At 39.5% G+C, this 17,531-nt stretch overlaps 1 protein-coding gene across 1 annotated transcript in view; it reads left to right on the top strand.

Annotated features, from left to right (window-relative positions):
- su(r) (dihydropyrimidine dehydrogenase su(r)) overlaps window positions 1-17,531 on the top strand; it is a 93,523-nt gene that overhangs the window by 49,269 nt on the left and 26,723 nt on the right. Inside the window, exons 12-19 of the mRNA XM_068346192.1 lie at window positions 1,451-1,568; window positions 1,705-1,869; window positions 5,418-5,570; window positions 5,714-5,834; window positions 6,046-6,165; window positions 8,332-8,474; window positions 17,004-17,183; window positions 17,300-17,521. Of these exons, the coding sequence (XP_068202293.1) occupies window positions 1,451-1,568; window positions 1,705-1,869; window positions 5,418-5,570; window positions 5,714-5,834; window positions 6,046-6,165; window positions 8,332-8,474; window positions 17,004-17,183; window positions 17,300-17,521 (1,222 nt within the window). The remainder of the gene's footprint in view (window positions 1-1,450; window positions 1,569-1,704; window positions 1,870-5,417; window positions 5,571-5,713; window positions 5,835-6,045; window positions 6,166-8,331; window positions 8,475-17,003; window positions 17,184-17,299; window positions 17,522-17,531) is intronic.

Raw genomic sequence — 17,531 nt, 5'->3', positions numbered from 1 at the left:
TTGACTCCCTATTATATGTAGGGTATTGTTGCAATTACCTGTTAAGAGAAATAATAACAGATTAAGTAATTTATTTGGGGGAGCTTGAGGTTTACAAACTAAATTTTACAATGAATACATCTGACAATTTTGAACGTAACATGTATTTTTCCTAACACAAAGTATTTTTCACATAAACCCTTATTCATTGTAATGCACTGCTGGTTGGGGCAAGGGTGCTGCTCTTTTTTCCCCTTTCCTATCCTGCTGTTGAGCCTATGTCTGTGCATGAGGGTTCCACATGTACACTCTCCATGACCAGTATCTACATTAACACATACAGGCTTGTACCACACAGTATTACCTTCTACACGATAGTGATACACACACACAAGCTTCGTGAACATGATCATCCATGTGCACACTTTCAATGTGTACTAGCTTGGAACGTACTAGCTTCCAGATGTACGATGGTCCAGGGGCTCAAGCTTCACATACAAGATTTTGCACATGCAAGATCTCCATGCATACTGGCTCGGAAGGTACTACCTTCCATGCTCACTTAAGGTCTTCGTGTGCCCAAGATTCATTCACACTTAAGATTCACACACTCAGTCTCCATGATCGATGAACATGAGTGGGATGACGTCAAGAGACATGCTCTTCATCCTGCTGACCGACCTTCCATGGACCGAGGATCCTCGTGTCCTGTCTCTGTCCACACTACCTACTGTACGTATGTGCTCGGACCTTACTACCTACCTTGCTTACTCGCTCGACATGCTCCACATTCATATTACACGTGTCAGAAGGAATAACAGAAGCCAGTTCTTCACGCAACAGAATTCTTGAATTAGAGGTCAGATTGACGGGCCTATTTTACCTCTTCTGTCTTCCCCTTCCTTGGGGAGCAGCAATCACTTCATTATATGTTAGATTGAATGCTTAATGCAGGTAAGTTACAAGATTGAGTAACTTTTCTTAAATAAGTTTTTTAGGAGTATCTCCCCCATCCTCCCATAAAAGGGGGAGGATGGCCACAAAGTTTAAGGTCAAAGTGGAAGCTCAGTGGCCTGTTGGGTAAGTGGGGCTCACCCACCAGTGCGTTAAGTTCTAGCAGCTATATCTGGTTTTGCTGAAACCATACTCCTATTAAAGGACTCGACTTTGTACAAATTAGGAAAAATGTAAGTTATTCTAAAAATTTGTGATGTTCTTTGACAGTAAAAGTAGTTACTGAAGAATGTGAAAAACAATACGGTATGGTATTATCTTTAAATTACTGTACATATCTATGATGATCATGATCATATAGAACAATAATTTTCATATACAGTATACTGTACTACATAACTAAATATTAAGCCTGTTTCATTTGTAATTAAATGAAACTTCTGATCTATAAAAGTTATCTGCTTTTTACACTCAGATTTTCTGTTTTGAGAGTATGTTTAGTATATTTTTCTTTCAGATTCCCCAATCCCTTTGGCCTAGCATCTGCACCACCAACAACAGCGTCTGCCATGATAAGAAGAGCATTTGAAGCTGGCTGGGGATTCTGTGTCACAAAAACTTTTGCTTTGGACAAGGTATTCAAATTGTTTAAATCATTATTTACTATTATTGTTCTGTGAATTTACAATGAAGGTAATTTCATAATTTCCTGAAAACTTTAAAAAGCAATCATATTTTACATATTGTGCAATTAAAATAAATTTATTACAGGACATTGTAACTAATGTATCCCCAAGAATTGTGAGAGGTACTACATCAGGTCATATTTATGGACCGGGGCAAGGATCTTTTCTCAACATAGAACTCATATCAGAAAAGACATGTGCTTATTGGTTACAGAGTATCACAGAATTAAAGAGGGATTTCCCAGATAAGGTAAGAAACTCATTACTTATATTTATTTCTGTTTATATCTCCTTTCAAATACATACTGAAATTTGCATTTTAAAGTTCTCCATTGTAAGTGTTCATGTTGGAAAACAATGTGTCTTTTCTAAAGCATAATTTTTTTTTAACCTTCCTTTATGCTAAAGCTGAAACACATTTCCTCAAATGTAAAAAAAAATTAACTTATCCAAATTTGGTTATAATGACATTGCTTTCATGTCATTAGAATTAGAAAATAATTATGGAATCCTAGCAGTCAAAGTAGTTCTTTGAAATATCACTCGCATTTCTCAGCTCCTTGATCTGAACCAATTTTTTTTTTAAATAGTTGAAGCTACATATTTTACCTATTGTATTGGAGACGTTATTTACTGACTGGTGCATGAATGGGTAAATATATTATTATAGAAAGATTAGTGCAGTAATATGAAGTTCTTATAATGGTCATCAATAGTCTAGACAATCAACTCATTCTCCACTTACAGTAATGCCTCACAACACGAAATTAATTGGTTCCGTAATAGTTTTCGTAACGTGATTTTTCCGTCTTGTGAGTTCCCTTTTACATGTGAATAGCCTAATTGGTTCCAGACCCTATAAAAACACCACATCAAATGATTATAAAAAGGATACACACCACTAAACAGTACTAAATGTATGACAAGTACTGTATTTGGATCATTCAATAATAAGTTAACCGTTGGTAACCTGTAAAAGAAATGTATAATTAGAGCAAGCAGTAAAAATACAGTAACAAAAATGTGGGACCTTATCTTTGGAGTGAAACGATGTCCGAGAGCGAAGTGCAGGGTGGTAGAGGACGATGACGGTGGAAAACGTTAAAAAGTGGCAGAAAACTTAAAGACTTAACTTTGCAAAACAGATTTATAAATGACAGAAAACATTAATACTTAATTTTAGGAAACCTATTTGCAAATGGCAGGAAATATTAACACTCAACTTTACGATAAACTTAAAATTAATTTTTTTTTTTTTGCCTTTTTCTCATTTTTTTCTTTACGTTTTGTATTTTCTAAATTTAATTACGCTACATAATTTCTTCATCACTGCCACTTTTCTTTCAATTTTTATCTGGTACTTGGTCTGCTTCTACCAAAAGCCTCTTTTTAAAAAAATTGTCCAAAGAAGCTTGTTTCTGCCTGCTTATTAAAATTTCCTTGAAATAAATTTGTTCTAGGTGTGTCTTTTCTACCGAGAGCCGCCATTTTAAAATAGCCATCTAGACCCTCCTTAATTTCTGCGGTTATCAGTGGGTCATCCTCCCCCCCCCACTGAACTCTTCCTGAACGACGTTTAGTCGCATGTCCTCCAACTCCTTCAGGTCATCTATCGTAAGTTCCTCTTGGTGCTCCTCGATAAGCTCATCAATGTCGGCTTCATCAACTTCCAGATCCATGGACGTCCCGAGTATAATGATCTTGGCAATTTAAGATTGAGCAACAGGTTCAGGATCGTCAACATTTTCGGAATCGGCTTCAGCTTGGTCTGTGTGGAAGCCCTCAAAATTTTGTGCGGAGTTGGCATCAGGCCACAGCTTCTTCCATGCAGAGTTCAAGGTGTGCCTCTAAACCTCCTGCCAAGCTTGATTGATGATTTTGAGGCTCAAGGAGTATCAGAGTGATATACTAGCAGGGGTGTCACCTTGCAATCCCCACTGGCATTTGCACTGAGTGCCAGGGTAAGCCTATCCTTCATAGTCTTATGCCCGGGTAGCCTCTTTTCTTCTGCCGTGATGTACGTTCGATGAGGCATATTTAAAAAAAAAAACCATTCTCGTCGCAATTGAAAACTTGCTGGGGACTGTAGCCTTCCCGGAAAGTCAACTCATCGAACATCTTAAACAAAGGCTTCGACTGCTTTCATGTCCTAGCTTGCAGCCTCCCATGACACACCACTGAATGAATGCCTGAGCATCTCTTAAATTTTTCAAACCACCCACGAGAAGTCTTGAACTCTAGGGGTACCTGCTTCAATGTTTGTTCCTTCTCCTGTGTTGGCTTCGGCCTTAGCATGCACGAGATCACTGAAAATTATGCTTTATTTCTGGCAGATTATCGCTTCAGTGAAAGTGTCTACAGTCATTTCTTTGTCCTTTATCCAGACAAGCAGCTCTCTCCATCTCAGCGTAGATGTGGCTCCTCTTGCTAGAGAAAACTCACGTCCTTAGAAAGTGTTGCTGCTTTGATAGCTTCCTTCTGCTTCAGGATAATTCATATCGTAGACGCATTTCGGCCATATTCCTTCATGATCAAACTTAATCGCATATCAGCCTCGTATTTCTTGATTATTTCCATCTTCATCTTCATGGAAAGCATCATCCTCTTCTTTCCCTGGACATCAGCGACTTTCTTGGGACCTATGGCGAATAATGTAATGTAATATCACACACGTTGAAGTACAGTTGTTACAAAAGCGAAATCACAAACACTAAGTCGATGCGTATGATACTGCTGCCGATACAAAAAGAAATAGGAGTGCCAATGCGTAGTTGCATGATGGGATACAGAACAGTAGATGCTGACCAATAGGAGAGCAGAATCTTATGATGGTTACTAGCATCCGAGTAGGAAGATAACCAATGGGAGCTCAGGAGGATGGTAGCGAGTTTACAGGCTGGCGGCACTCGAATTTTAAAATACGTCTCGGACACGGTGAGGCTCTCGCACCAAATCTCCTTTTGTTGTCCGAAACGTTTTTTGTGATACAAGTTATAAAATTCTTCGCATCTTGTTTCGCAGAGTGAAAATTTCATAAGCAGAGGTTTGACTGTGCAGTACTACAGTAATATGAGGGAGAGGCTTTCCTTGTATATTTGTACTTAAAGTACTAATTTACATCTTTAAGCACTTGGTTTTATATTCTCTTTTTGCATAAGATTACAGTACTATGTATTCATGCTTGATTTTATTTCACAGCTAAATAACTTTTATTAAATCTTGCATTTGTCACATATTTTCCTTTTAATTATCGATAGTTAGTTGAATCAATTTATTACCAATATAAGACACAAATCATAGCTCGAGCAACATATATAGTTACAGTAGATACATTTACAAGGATTTACAGAGTGGTAACAAAAAATACCCAGTTTTCTTGTAAATACACCTATTTTATATGGTTATTGTCTGTCTTAGATGGAAGGGAAGCCTATATGTTAAGTTATATAACTCATTGTCTAATTCATTAATTATCAGGTTCAACAGGAACAGAGTAGTATTGAACTTTGTGTTAGTAACCAAGGTATTTGTAGCCTTTCTTGGTAGATTACCCAATATACTGTATATACCGTGTAGCACCTAAGTATTATTTAGATTTTATTAAATGCCTAGACAGGGTATCTTAAATATTAGGTACAAAGAATTAATACTAGCAGGAAAACCTTTAATGTAAGTACTACAGCATTTCAGGATTTCTGACTTCAACTTAAATAGAGGTTTCTTTGAGCCAGTTTAGTATGTAGATTAATAGATGAACAAAAAGGCACACTGCATTCACCAGCTGTTTTTTTCTTTTAGGTACTCATTGCTAGTATTATGTGCAGTTATAATGCAGAGGACTGGACTGAACTGGCAAAGAAAGCAGAAGAGGCAGGGTCTGATGCATTAGAACTTAATTTGTCCTGTCCCCATGGTATGGGAGAACGTGGTATGGGATTAGCGTGTGGTCAGGTTAGTGATTTCTACATTTTCTTAATTTGTACTATTTCATGTTTAATATTGAATTTGCATATTATCAAGTTCTCTTACACTGTACTGGAATGTCAAGGAAAACTGTTGAATTGTACTTCCTATTCATAAAATTACACTTACAGGATCCAGAGCTTGTAAGAAATATTTGCCGATGGGTACGTGCTGCGACTACCATTCCATTTTTTGCTAAGCTGACTCCTAATGTTACCAACATTGTTTCTATTGCTACAGCTGCTTATGAAGGCATGTATTACAGATTTTGAGTTTTTTTTAATTTTGGTATTGCATGGGTATTATAAATGGGAATATTTTCCTGTGATAGTAAAGTTGATACTATTACATATATGTGTAGAAAGTTATGAAAGTGATTACTGTACTATAATATTGTACAATGGTATAAAAGGTAGGAATACTTTCATATTTGTTCTTTTTGTATAATTCTACTGGTTTGCAGGTGGTGCTGATGGTGTGACAGCCACTAATACAGTATCTGGATTAATGGGACTCAGACCAGATGGGTCGGCATGGCCATCAATTGGAAAAGAGAAAAGAACAACATATGGTGGTGTTTCTGGTAAGGATTGTGGTGAAGACTAAGAGTAATTTGTTTTTTATATATACCAGATAGTAAGTCATACGTTTATGATAATATAGTAATAGGAGTAATATGAGTAAGCAACTATGGTCTGGTGATGTTAAGAACTATTGTGACTGGTGAGACAGTCCCTGTCACCTTTCAGTTTCCTGGACAGCATTATTATTTGCATTATTGTTATTAAATGAAGGTATGTTTCTCAAAAGGCTTGACTAATTTATTTTTTCTTGAATATATTATGAAAAATTTGTATGCTGAAGTGGAAGATGGATAGTTAGTTTTATGAGAAGAAAATAAAGAGAATTAATTTCATTTAAAAGGCAAAAAGGCAATATATTGTAGCGGAAATTGAAGGGTTTTTGTATGTAAAGAAAATTTAGAACTGGCTGTTGTTATTATTTAGTAATTTAACCAAAGTGCAGAGTCAGGATATCTGACAAGTACTGTTAGGTTTGGACACTACTGTCTGAAGTGTGCCATGTGCTTTGGTTTATCTTTCTGTGAGTCATCCTCTAGATCTCTTATTAGTGGGAAACTTTTAACATTGAACATTGCAGACAAGTCAAGGGATTTTACAGTATTCAGTGGGTCATCCTCTAGATCTCTTATCAGTGGTAAACTTTTAATATAGCAGACAAGTCAAGGGATTTTACAGTATTCAGAAAGTCGACTCGATAACCAAGGCTCATATTCTATTAAATCGTCCTCTAAGTCACCCTCATTGGCTGACAAAGGCATGACCTCTAATAATCTCCTTTAATCTGCAATAACATAAGATCTAGGAAAAGACTAACCAGGAGCTATTTTGTTAGTTAAGGGAATTTCAAGGTAGTTAATGGACTTCCAAAGGAATTGAAACTAGTTCCCCTATCACTCACAAAAAAAGATGATTTTATTACACAGTAACCCATTTCTGTGACCTATTCACAATCCCATGGACATGGACAGTTAAAAACTTGTAGCTATGTTCAACTGGTTTTCAGGAGATGGCTTCTAGTGTATAAACAGCTCTGAAGAATGTTTTGAAGATAACTAGTTAATATTTTTACAACCATTAAAATCTCATAACATAGTGCAGTCCTGAATCTTCAGGTATTAAAGTTGGATGCTAGGGACATGCATTCTAATAGCAACATAGAGGCCAAAATACGAGTAATTTTACAGTTTTTCCTCTCCTATGCCAGGCATATATGATATCAGTGAATTCCAGTCTTGGCTCTTGCTCAAGTCTTCTGATACATTTACACGTTATGAAGTTCTTTTCAGTCTTCAGACTCATAATCAATGATCTATCAGGCTTCAATGAGAAGTAATTAAGTAACGCTGATTTTCAACAGTTGTCTTTTACGGGAAACGGAATTTATATTCCGTGACTAATACAGGGAATTGTTACTAAACCATCTTTCACTATTCTAATAATAGACAAATCATTATTGTATTCCTTGGGGAAATATAAGAATTTCTTAGGCTTAGTGTAAAATGTTTTATAAAGACTTATTGAAGGTTTTTAAGATAAAAGGGCTTGACAAATATAATAATTTCTTAGGTTTATTGTAATTTGTTTATACAGACATATTGAAGGTTTTGAAGATGAACGGGCTTGGCTTGACAAATTTCCTTTACAGTATTCCAAGGATCACAATCTGTGATCATCTTAATCACAGCACTGAACTTATTTATAAAAAAGATTTCATTGGACTTGAAGAAATGTCACTTGAACAGTTACTGCTTGGGCTTATACCTGAATCTGACTTAACCATGCTAAATCAGTTTTCATATTCATACAATTATATTTTGTTGAAAATATTTCTCCTAGTTTCCCTCATTTAATTTTTTTGCAATGCCAGTTCAGCTTGCTTAAGGTTTCAAATAAATATGGTATTGGGTACTCGAAAAGGAACTCTAGAAGTAGAGTATTCAGCCATATGAATTAGGTGTCTTGACTCGGTCGTATGCTTACACAACCTAATAGAATAATCTTCTTAGCATTGTGCTAAGGAGTTATATTTATAGATTATTCAAATCTCTTTTACTTCATGTCAATATACTGTACAGTACTTTACTATACCTGTTTTTTAATGTAAATAATAAGAATGTCTGTGATTATTTCACATTTATTTACCGTACTTACTTTTTATTGTACAGGCAATGCTATACGTCCTATTGCTCTCCGTGCTGTAACTGCCATTGGAAGAGCTTTACCCGACTTCCCTATTCTTGCCACTGGTGGTATTGACTCAGCTGATGCAGGCCTTCAGTTTCTTGTAGGAGGAGCATCAGCTTTGCAGGTATTACGCTACAGGAATGAATAAATTTTCCTCTTTATGCAAGGATTGCTGTAGAAATAAACTTAAACATTTTTCTTAGGATCAATTGCTCCTTTGGTATGCACAGCTGTATAATTATTCAATTTTAATTATAAATGTTTTAAAAATCTTTTATAGTTAATATTTTTTCAGCGCATGATCAACTTTTAACGGCTTTTACAGAATATTTACAAGTGGCTGCTATTCAGTTTGGAGAAAAATTTTATTTCTAGACTATTTTAGCTGGGTCAAATACTAAAATATTAGGGAATAGGAATTTAAAAAAATTGATTTAAAAAGCTGCTCATCCAGCCTGATTTGTCCATAAAGTTCATCTCTTGATTCTCTACGCATGCATAAGACAATACTTGATAATCAGCTTTCCTCAAGGATCAGTTCTGTTAACAAGTGTTTTTGCAATTGTTAGCCGTTTCCTTTGAAGATCAGTTAAATATGAACTCAAAATGCAAAGATAGTGATGTTTGAAAATAGTATTTCCTACCAAAGCAAGTCAGTACATTTAATGTTTTAATGATGACAAAATAATTAATCTTAAGACCGTAAATAAGGAGTAAAATTTGGCCTATGGAATGTGCCATATAAGTCATCCGCACAATCATTGGTTTTAAAGCCCCATCTATAAATGATTGATGACTTAATAAGACAGATATATTGCAAGCACACTCAAAGGGAATTGACATTCTGATGATTTTTTTTTGGGACAGAGAAATATAAAATCTTAATTTTCTCTGTTACCGATTGTTAGAATTGGCCCTATTTTGAAATTATGCAAGCACTATAAAAACAGTACAATATATACTGTATTTGTTAGTACTGTATTTGTTAGTACAGTGAACCCTCGCTACTTCGCGGTTCGACCATCGCGGATTCACCACTTCGCGGATTTTTTCCATAACCCATATATATACAGTAATATATATATATATATATATATATGTATGTATGCATGTATTTATGTATATATGATATTTTCATAATAAAATAAATTTTTGAATATACTTACCTGCTGGTTATATAAAAGAGCTGAAGTCCCTGACGCCAGGGCAGAAAATTCAAATCTCGCGCTATCGAAGATACGCCAGGTGTACCAACCGCACCCTAGCGGTAGAACAGGTGGAACTACACACCAACTCCAGTTCTTCCATGCCTCATAGCCATACCATAGGTAGTCTCTAGAGGGGAGGAGGGAGGGTGTTAAATTTATATAACCAGCGGGTAAGTATATTCAAAAATTTATTTTATTATGAAAATATCATTTTTAAATATAAAACTTACCCGCTGGTTATATAAAAGAGCTGATTGACACCCCTTGGTGGCGGGTCAGAGACAGCTACATACAGAAAATTCACTTAAGGGTTACATACAATAAACTTAAGCAGTTCTCACCTGATAAGGAAGCTGACAGCAATGATACTCTGCCTCATTTCGTCCGCTATCCTTAAGAGATCCAGTAATCCACTCGGGCTGAAAATCTCTAGGAGCTGTCAAACGGTACAAACACCTATAACATGACAGGACCTCAACCAATACCCTTGTTCCGGGTGCACTCAAGGAACAAATTGACCACCTAGCCAAATCAAAGATTGCGGAAGACTGACGCCCAATCTCCACAAACAACCATAACAAACGAGTTCCAAGAGATAGAAAAGGGGTATTAGGAAAAAAGGGGACGTAGTGGTAGATCATTCACCTACTATCGCATTAGCAGCTATAAAAGGACCCAACGTAAAAAGGTCCTCATAGCGAGTCTGAACATTCTTCAAATAATGGGATGCAAAAACAGACTTACTTCTCCAAAATGTTGTATCCATCAGACTTTGCAGAGAACGGTTCTGTTTAAAGGCCACTGAAGTCGCTACCGCTCTGACTTCATGTGTCTTGACTTTGAGGAGCCTCTGATCCGACTCATCACACTGAGCATGAGCTTCTCGAATCAACAATCTAACGAAAAAAGACAAGGCATTCTTGGACATGGGCATCGAGGGTTTCCGAACTGCACACCACAGAGCGTCTGAGTTACCTCTCAGATTCTTAGTTCTGTCCACATAACACCGTAGAGCTCTAACTGGACAGAGAACCCTTTCCAATTCATCGCCAGCCAAATCCGAAAGGTTAGAAATCTCGAAGGATTTGGGCCATGGTCGAGAAGGGTTTTCGTTCTTGGCCAGAAACCCCAGTTGCAAAGAACAAATGGCTTTCCCATTCCGAAAACCAATGTTCTTGCTTAAAGCGTGAACTTCACTAACTCTTTTCGCAGTGGCGAGGGTAACTAGAAAAAGGGTTTTCAAGGTTAAGTCCTTAAATGAAGCCGAGTGTAAAGGCTCAAATCTGTCACTCATGAGAAATTTAAGGACAACATCCAAATTCCAGGCGATGGGAGCCGTTTGAATCTTCTTGGTCGTATCAAAAGACCTAAGTAAATCTCGTAGATCCTTATTATCAGAAAGGTCTAGGTTCCTGTGTCGAAAAACCGTCGCCAACATACTCCTGTAACCTTTAATAGTTGATGACGAGAAGTTATGCTTAGTTTTAAGGTCCAAGAAAAAATCTGCTATTTGGGAAAGCGATGTACTGGAAGAGGAAATCGCGTTAGTTCTACACCATTCCCTGAACAACTCCCACTTGGACTGATATACCTTGATGGTTGAAGACCTTGCCCTTGCAATTGCCTTGGCTGCCTTCTTCGAAAATCCTCTAGCTCTAGCGAGTTTTTCGATAGTCTGAAGGCAGTCAGACGTAGAGCTCGGAGGTTTTGATGATTTCGGGCCAAGTGAGGTTGTCTGAGAAGATCGGGTCTCATGGGAAGGCTTCTCGGGACATCCACCATCCATTCCAGTACCTCTGGAAACCAGCTCCTTGACGGCCAGAACGGAGCTATCAGTGTCATTCTGGTCTCCTCGTGTGAAACGAACTTCTGAATCACTTTGTAAAGGATCTTGAACGGAGGAAAGGCATAAACCTCCATGTGTGACCAGTTCATCAGAAAAGCGTCTATGTGAAAAGCTTCGGGATCTGGAACCGGAGAGCAGTAACACTCTAGTCGTTTGGTCTTCGCGGTGGCAAAGAGATCCACGAGAGGTCGACCCCATAACCGCCACAGACTCTTGCAGATGTCCGGGTGCAGAATCCATTCTGTGGAGAGAACCTGACCTTTCCTGCTGAGTCTGTCTGCGCTCACATTGTTGACTCCCTGGATGAACCGCGTCAAAAGAGTCACCTTCCTTTCCTCCGCCCAGATGAGGAGCAGTCTTGCAATCTCGAACAGAGGCCAAGAGTGGGTCCCGCCTTGTTTCGCAATATAGGCCAGAGCTGTCGTGCTGTCCGAATTGACTTGGACTACCTTGCCCCTGATCTGCTTTTCGAAGCCGATGAGAGCCAGATGAATAGCTAAAAGCTCTTTTTGATTGATGTGGAGAGAGGTTTGCTCCACCGTCCAAGTCCCCGAAAGTTCCTGCTTCTCTAGAGTGGCTCCCCACCCCGAGTTGGAGGCGTCGCAACACAACACGAGGTTTGGGTTCCTCTGAAGTAAAGACAAGCCTTCTTTCAGTCTGGGCTCGTTGTTCCACCATTGAAGATGAGACTTGATGGAAGTCGAGATGGGAATGCAATCCCTGTCGAGGCTGTCCCCTTTCTTCCAATGGCGGTTGAGATGAAACTGAAGAGGACGCAAGAACAACTTCCCCAGGGTCACGAACTTCTCTAACGACGAGAGAGTCCCCAGAAGACTCATCCAATCTCTGACGGAGCAAAGATCTCTCTTCAGGAACGTTTGTACTTTTAGGAGGGCTGCTTGGATTCTCACCGACGACGGAAAAGCCCGAAAAATCCGACTGTGAATCTCCATCCCCAAATAAAGAATCTCCTGGGATGGAATGAGTTGTGATTTTTTCGAGCTCACCAGGAGACCCAGTTCTCTGGAGAGATCCAAAGTCATCTTGAGGTCCTTCAAACAACAATCGGCTGAGGAGGCTCTTATCAGCCAATCGTCCAGATACAGAGAGGCCCTGATTCCCCTCGAATGCAGCATGCTTGCCACGTTCAGCATGATCTTGGTGAACAATAGAGGAGCCGTGCAGAGTCCGAAACAAAGAGCCCTGAACTGGAAGACCTTGTTTCCGTCCATGAACCTCAGATAACGTCTGCAGCTGGGATGAATCGGAAGGTGGAAATAGGCATCCTGAAGATCTAAAGAGACCATCCAATCGTCCTTCCTCACAGCTGCCAGAACTGTTTTCTGAGTCTCCATGGTGAACGTCGAGTTTTGGACGTAACCATTGAGCACACTTACGTCCAGAACCGGTCTCCACCCCCCGGAACTCTTGGGTACTAGAAAAAGGCGGTTGTAAAACCCCGGAGACGTAACATCTTGCACTTCCTCTATTGCTCGTTTCTCTAATAAAAGAGACATCTGTAGAAGCATGGCTTGTTTCTTGGGACCCTCTCTGTATTTGGGCGAAAGATCCACTGGATCTGTGACTAAAGGAGGATTGGTCAGGAAGGGGATCTTGTAGCCTTCCTTTAACACCTGGACGGACCAGGGGTCCGCTCCATTCCTCTCCCAAGCCTCCCAAAAGTGAGTCAACCTGGCCCCCACTGCTGTCTGAAGGAGAGGGCAGTCAGACTTTACCTCGGCCGGACTTGCCCCCTCTGCCTCTAGGTTTCCTTCCTTCTGGTTTAAAAGAGCCTCTTCCAGAGGGCTTCCCACGAAAGGACTGAGGACGAAACCCAGAAGAAGATTCCTTAGGTTTTCGAGAGGAGAATGACGGAGGCAAAACTTTCCTAGTCGAATGAGTAACTAAATCGTGTGTGGCCTTCTGAGTGAGAGCAGTAGCCACCTCGCCCACTAATTCCTGAGGAAATAAAGAATTAGACAAAGGTGCGAAAAGAAGGCCTGTCTTCTGATAGGGAGACACTCCTGCGGAGAGGAAGGAGCACATCGTGGCCCTTTTCTTGAGAATTCCAGCTGTAAACAAGGCAGCAAGTTCGTTGGAGCCATCTCTCACACCTTTGTCCAAGCAGGACATCAAATGAACCAAACCACTAGTGTCCGTTTCCGTCATATCAGAGACCCTCTTACTCAAAGCCCCCAAAGCCCAGTCCAAAAAATTAAAAACTTCGAAGGCCCTGAAAAGACCTTTAAGCAAATGGTCGAACTCTGGAATGGACCACCAAATCTTCGTCTTCCTTAAGGCAAGACGACGAGAAGCATCTACCAAACTTGAAAAATCCCCTTGTGCAGAAGAAGGAAAACTCAAGCCCAACACTTCACCAGTCTCATACCACACACTAGATTTAGAGGCTAACCTAGCGGGAGGAAAGGCAAAGGCCGTCTTGCCAAAGGCTTTCTTGGAGTCCAACCAAGAACCCATTAACTTCAAGGCCCGCTTAGAAGATCGAGAAAGAACCATCTTGGTGAAAACTGGAACCTTAGTAGCTTTACCTAAGATGAATTCAGAAGGCGGAGAACGAGGGGCCACAGGGGTAAAAGAATCCGGGAAAATTCCAGTCAAAATAAGCATAAACTTGCGAAGGTCCACAGCATGCTGATAATGCTTCTCCTCCTCATTCTCAGAGACTTCCTCAATAGGATTATCCTCATCCGACTTTTCCTCTGGTTCGTCTTCTGGCAGTGCAGCAACAGCCGCAGCCTGAACCGAAGGAACAACGTCTGGATGGGACTGCCTGTCAAGGCCAACATCTGAGTCAATTTGGTGGGGAGAAGTAGAAGTAGATTGATGCGAAACACGGACATGTAGACGATCATCCTCAACCAACAACTGCTTAGACCGCTTAGAATTCGACTGTTGTTGAACAGAAGAACGCTTTAAATCAGAAGGTAACTGTTGAAGATCGCCGCGAGGTCGCGTAAAGTCCGAGGACTGTTGCTGCGAACGATCAAAGTAGTCAGGATGTCGCCGCTGTAAACCAATGTTTTGACGCGGCGCGTCCAAAAGTTGTTGCCGCGGGCGATCCACTACTTCAAATTGTTGCCGCGTCTCGTCCACTTGTCGACGCCGATGCTCTTCCCCGCGACCAGAAGACGCAAACTGGTCAACCAAAACTCTCTGACGCGACTCATCAAAATCAACCTGGCGTTGAACACTGTGAATGGGAGACCGTCTAAGTGATAACTCGTCAAGGCCATATACCATCGAACGTTTGTGCGATAACTGGTCTGACATCGAACGCCCAGACACAACGCCAACACCTGGTTGATAAGACTCCATCAACGACGAGAGTTGTTCCTTCATAGACAAAAGCGCAGTCCATTTCGGATCAACAGAACTCCTAGAAGGAAGATTCGCACTAATGTCACCACGCATTTCAGGGGAAGAAAGCCAATCCGATGGAAGAGGAGGTGCATGAATAGTTACAAGGTCCGAATCGGAAGGAATCATATCCGCACGAACACGGTGATCCGAACGTTTGGCCGGAGTGCAAGCCCTGGGAGAACGGAAACGTTCCGGTGAACCCCACGAACTACATCCTGGCCGCACAGGCGATTCCCGACGCTGTGAATCAACATGGGAGCGTTTAAGCGGTCTCGACGCTCGCCGCCAGATCTCACTCCCCGACCCTTCATCGGAAGACGGGGATAACGTATGAACCTCACCTTTCCTACGATGAGGGTGAACGACCTGAGCTACGGCAACAGGAACGTTCGAGGGGACGTCTGCACGATTGATGATGCTTCTCGTTCCCTTAAGCCGTTCGACATTACTTCTCCCATGGGTTCGAGAGCTCGAAAGAGGTCTAAGGCTAGGTGAACGACAAGATCGTGCCGACGCACCCTCCGCAACACTAAACACATTATCAACACTTGTCACAACACCGAGAGAGTCACGATTCTTCGGTACCACATCAGACACTCGTGTCGACACACCTTCCGCAACACTAACCACATTATCAACACTTGTCACAACACAAATAGAATGAGGATCAATAGATCCATTAGGAAGTCGTGTACGACAACCCTCACTAACACACCTACGCTGAGCAGGGGAGGAGTCGGCCATTTTAAAGTTAACGTGAGAGACCGACAAGCAAAAAGTAAGGGAAAAAACAATAAAGAAAATCTCAAACAAAAAGATTTCAAGATAAGAACCAAGGAAAATTAATCAACGATAGCTTAAACTCAAAAAAGAACGTTGTACATCACCAAACAACTTCCCAAGAGAGTAAAAACACGAGAGCGAACTTCTGTATGTCAGTCAGCTATGACGGCAGAGAGAAGAACTGAAGTTGGTGTGTAGTTCCACCTGTTCTACCGCTAGGGTGCGGTTGGTACACCTGGCGTATCTTCGATAGCGCGAGATTTGAATTTTCTGCCCTGGCGTCAGGGACTTCAGCTCTTTTATATAACCAGCGGGTAAGTTTTATATTTAAAAATGTATGTATGTATATATGTAGGTATGTATATGTGTATATATATAAATATATATATATATATATATATATATATTATATATATATATATATATATATATATATATATATATATTACTGTATATATATACACACACATATATATATATATATATATATATATATATATATATATATATATATCTAAAGTAGGAAGATGTAATGTAGTTCTAAGGGAAAAGTATGGGAAATATGTCTGGGTAATAAGCAAAGCTCTACCTCCAGTTTGTTTCTTCATTATGATCAGAGATAAACGTAAACAAAACATTGGTTGCCATTTTTTATCGTGCTTTTTTAGCGTGTTTAGGAAACGCATGATATAAAATCGCCTTTAATATTTTTGCCTGTTTTAGTTTAGGGTACTGTAGTACATGCATTAAGTGTTCTGTACATTAAAGGGTAGTTTATTAACAGTACTACGTACAAGGGAAGGTTTTAAAAGTCTGAATATACATGTTGAATAAATAGGTAAATATGGTGTCACTACTTCGCGGATTTTCACCTATCGCGGCTGGGTCTGGAACCTATCTACCGCGATAAACGAGGGTTCACTGTACTGTATTTTTTAGTTTATGTGCTAGTTTAAAAAGAAATTGATATACAGTACAGTATTGTATGTATGTATATATATCTCTACATTAAAGACAAGCTCAATGTCAGTATAAAAGGATGTGATATTTTCACAAATTGACACGATGAGTTTAACATTTATGGGGGAACTACAGTATAGTATACAACTAAACTATATCCATGTCGTAAAAAAAAAGTGGTAAGGGGGTTTCAGGTTATTTTCCTTAATCATAAAATGTAGATTTTATTGGCTTTTGGAATTTTCTTTATTCCTCTTCCCTTTTGTAATTACATTCTCCTTTTGTATGGAAACTTAGGAGTAGAGAGAAAAGATATTTTAAGTGTAGTGCTGGTAAACTGGTGGTCAATGCTATCTAGTACAAAGTTAACAGAGTTTCACTGAAAAAGCAATTTCATAGATTCTTTAAGCGGTATAGCAAATGTTTTCTATCTAAAATATTCAGACCAAATTAAAATTCATTACATGGTTACCAGGTATGCAGCTCTGTTCAAAATCAAGACTTCACTGTCATAGAGGACTACATCCTTGGTCTTAAAGCACTTCTTTATCTTCGATCTCTGGAATCTAAAAAGCAATGGATGGGACAGTCCCCTCCAACAGAAAAACATCAACTGGGAAAACCAGTGGTTGCCCTTAATGAAATTATTGGCAAGGTAAGTTTCTTGAAATTAAAGAGAGTATTGTGATATATACATACAGTATAATGGTGAATGAATGTCAAAGATTATTTTTTTGGGGGATAAATTTCCTTGAACTTATTTCTTTGCAGAAACTTTCAAACTTTGGACCCTATCTTCAGGAAAAACAGAAGTTAATTACAGAGCATAAAAAGGAAGCTGACATACTAGAAGCACAACCACAAGAAAGAGCGATATCAGCACCCAAGTATGGAGTTCCAACAGTGCAAGACTTGATAGGACTTGCATTGCCTATGGTAGGAACCTATGGAGATTTAGACAACAAACAACAAAAGGTGGCACTGATTGATGAAGTAAGTGTTC

Source organism: Palaemon carinicauda, chromosome 22, assembly GCF_036898095.1.
Source record: "Palaemon carinicauda isolate YSFRI2023 chromosome 22, ASM3689809v2, whole genome shotgun sequence".
Classification (NCBI taxonomy): Eukaryota; Metazoa; Arthropoda; class Malacostraca; order Decapoda; family Palaemonidae; genus Palaemon; species Palaemon carinicauda.
This window is presented reverse-complemented; position numbering and strand designations above follow the sequence as displayed.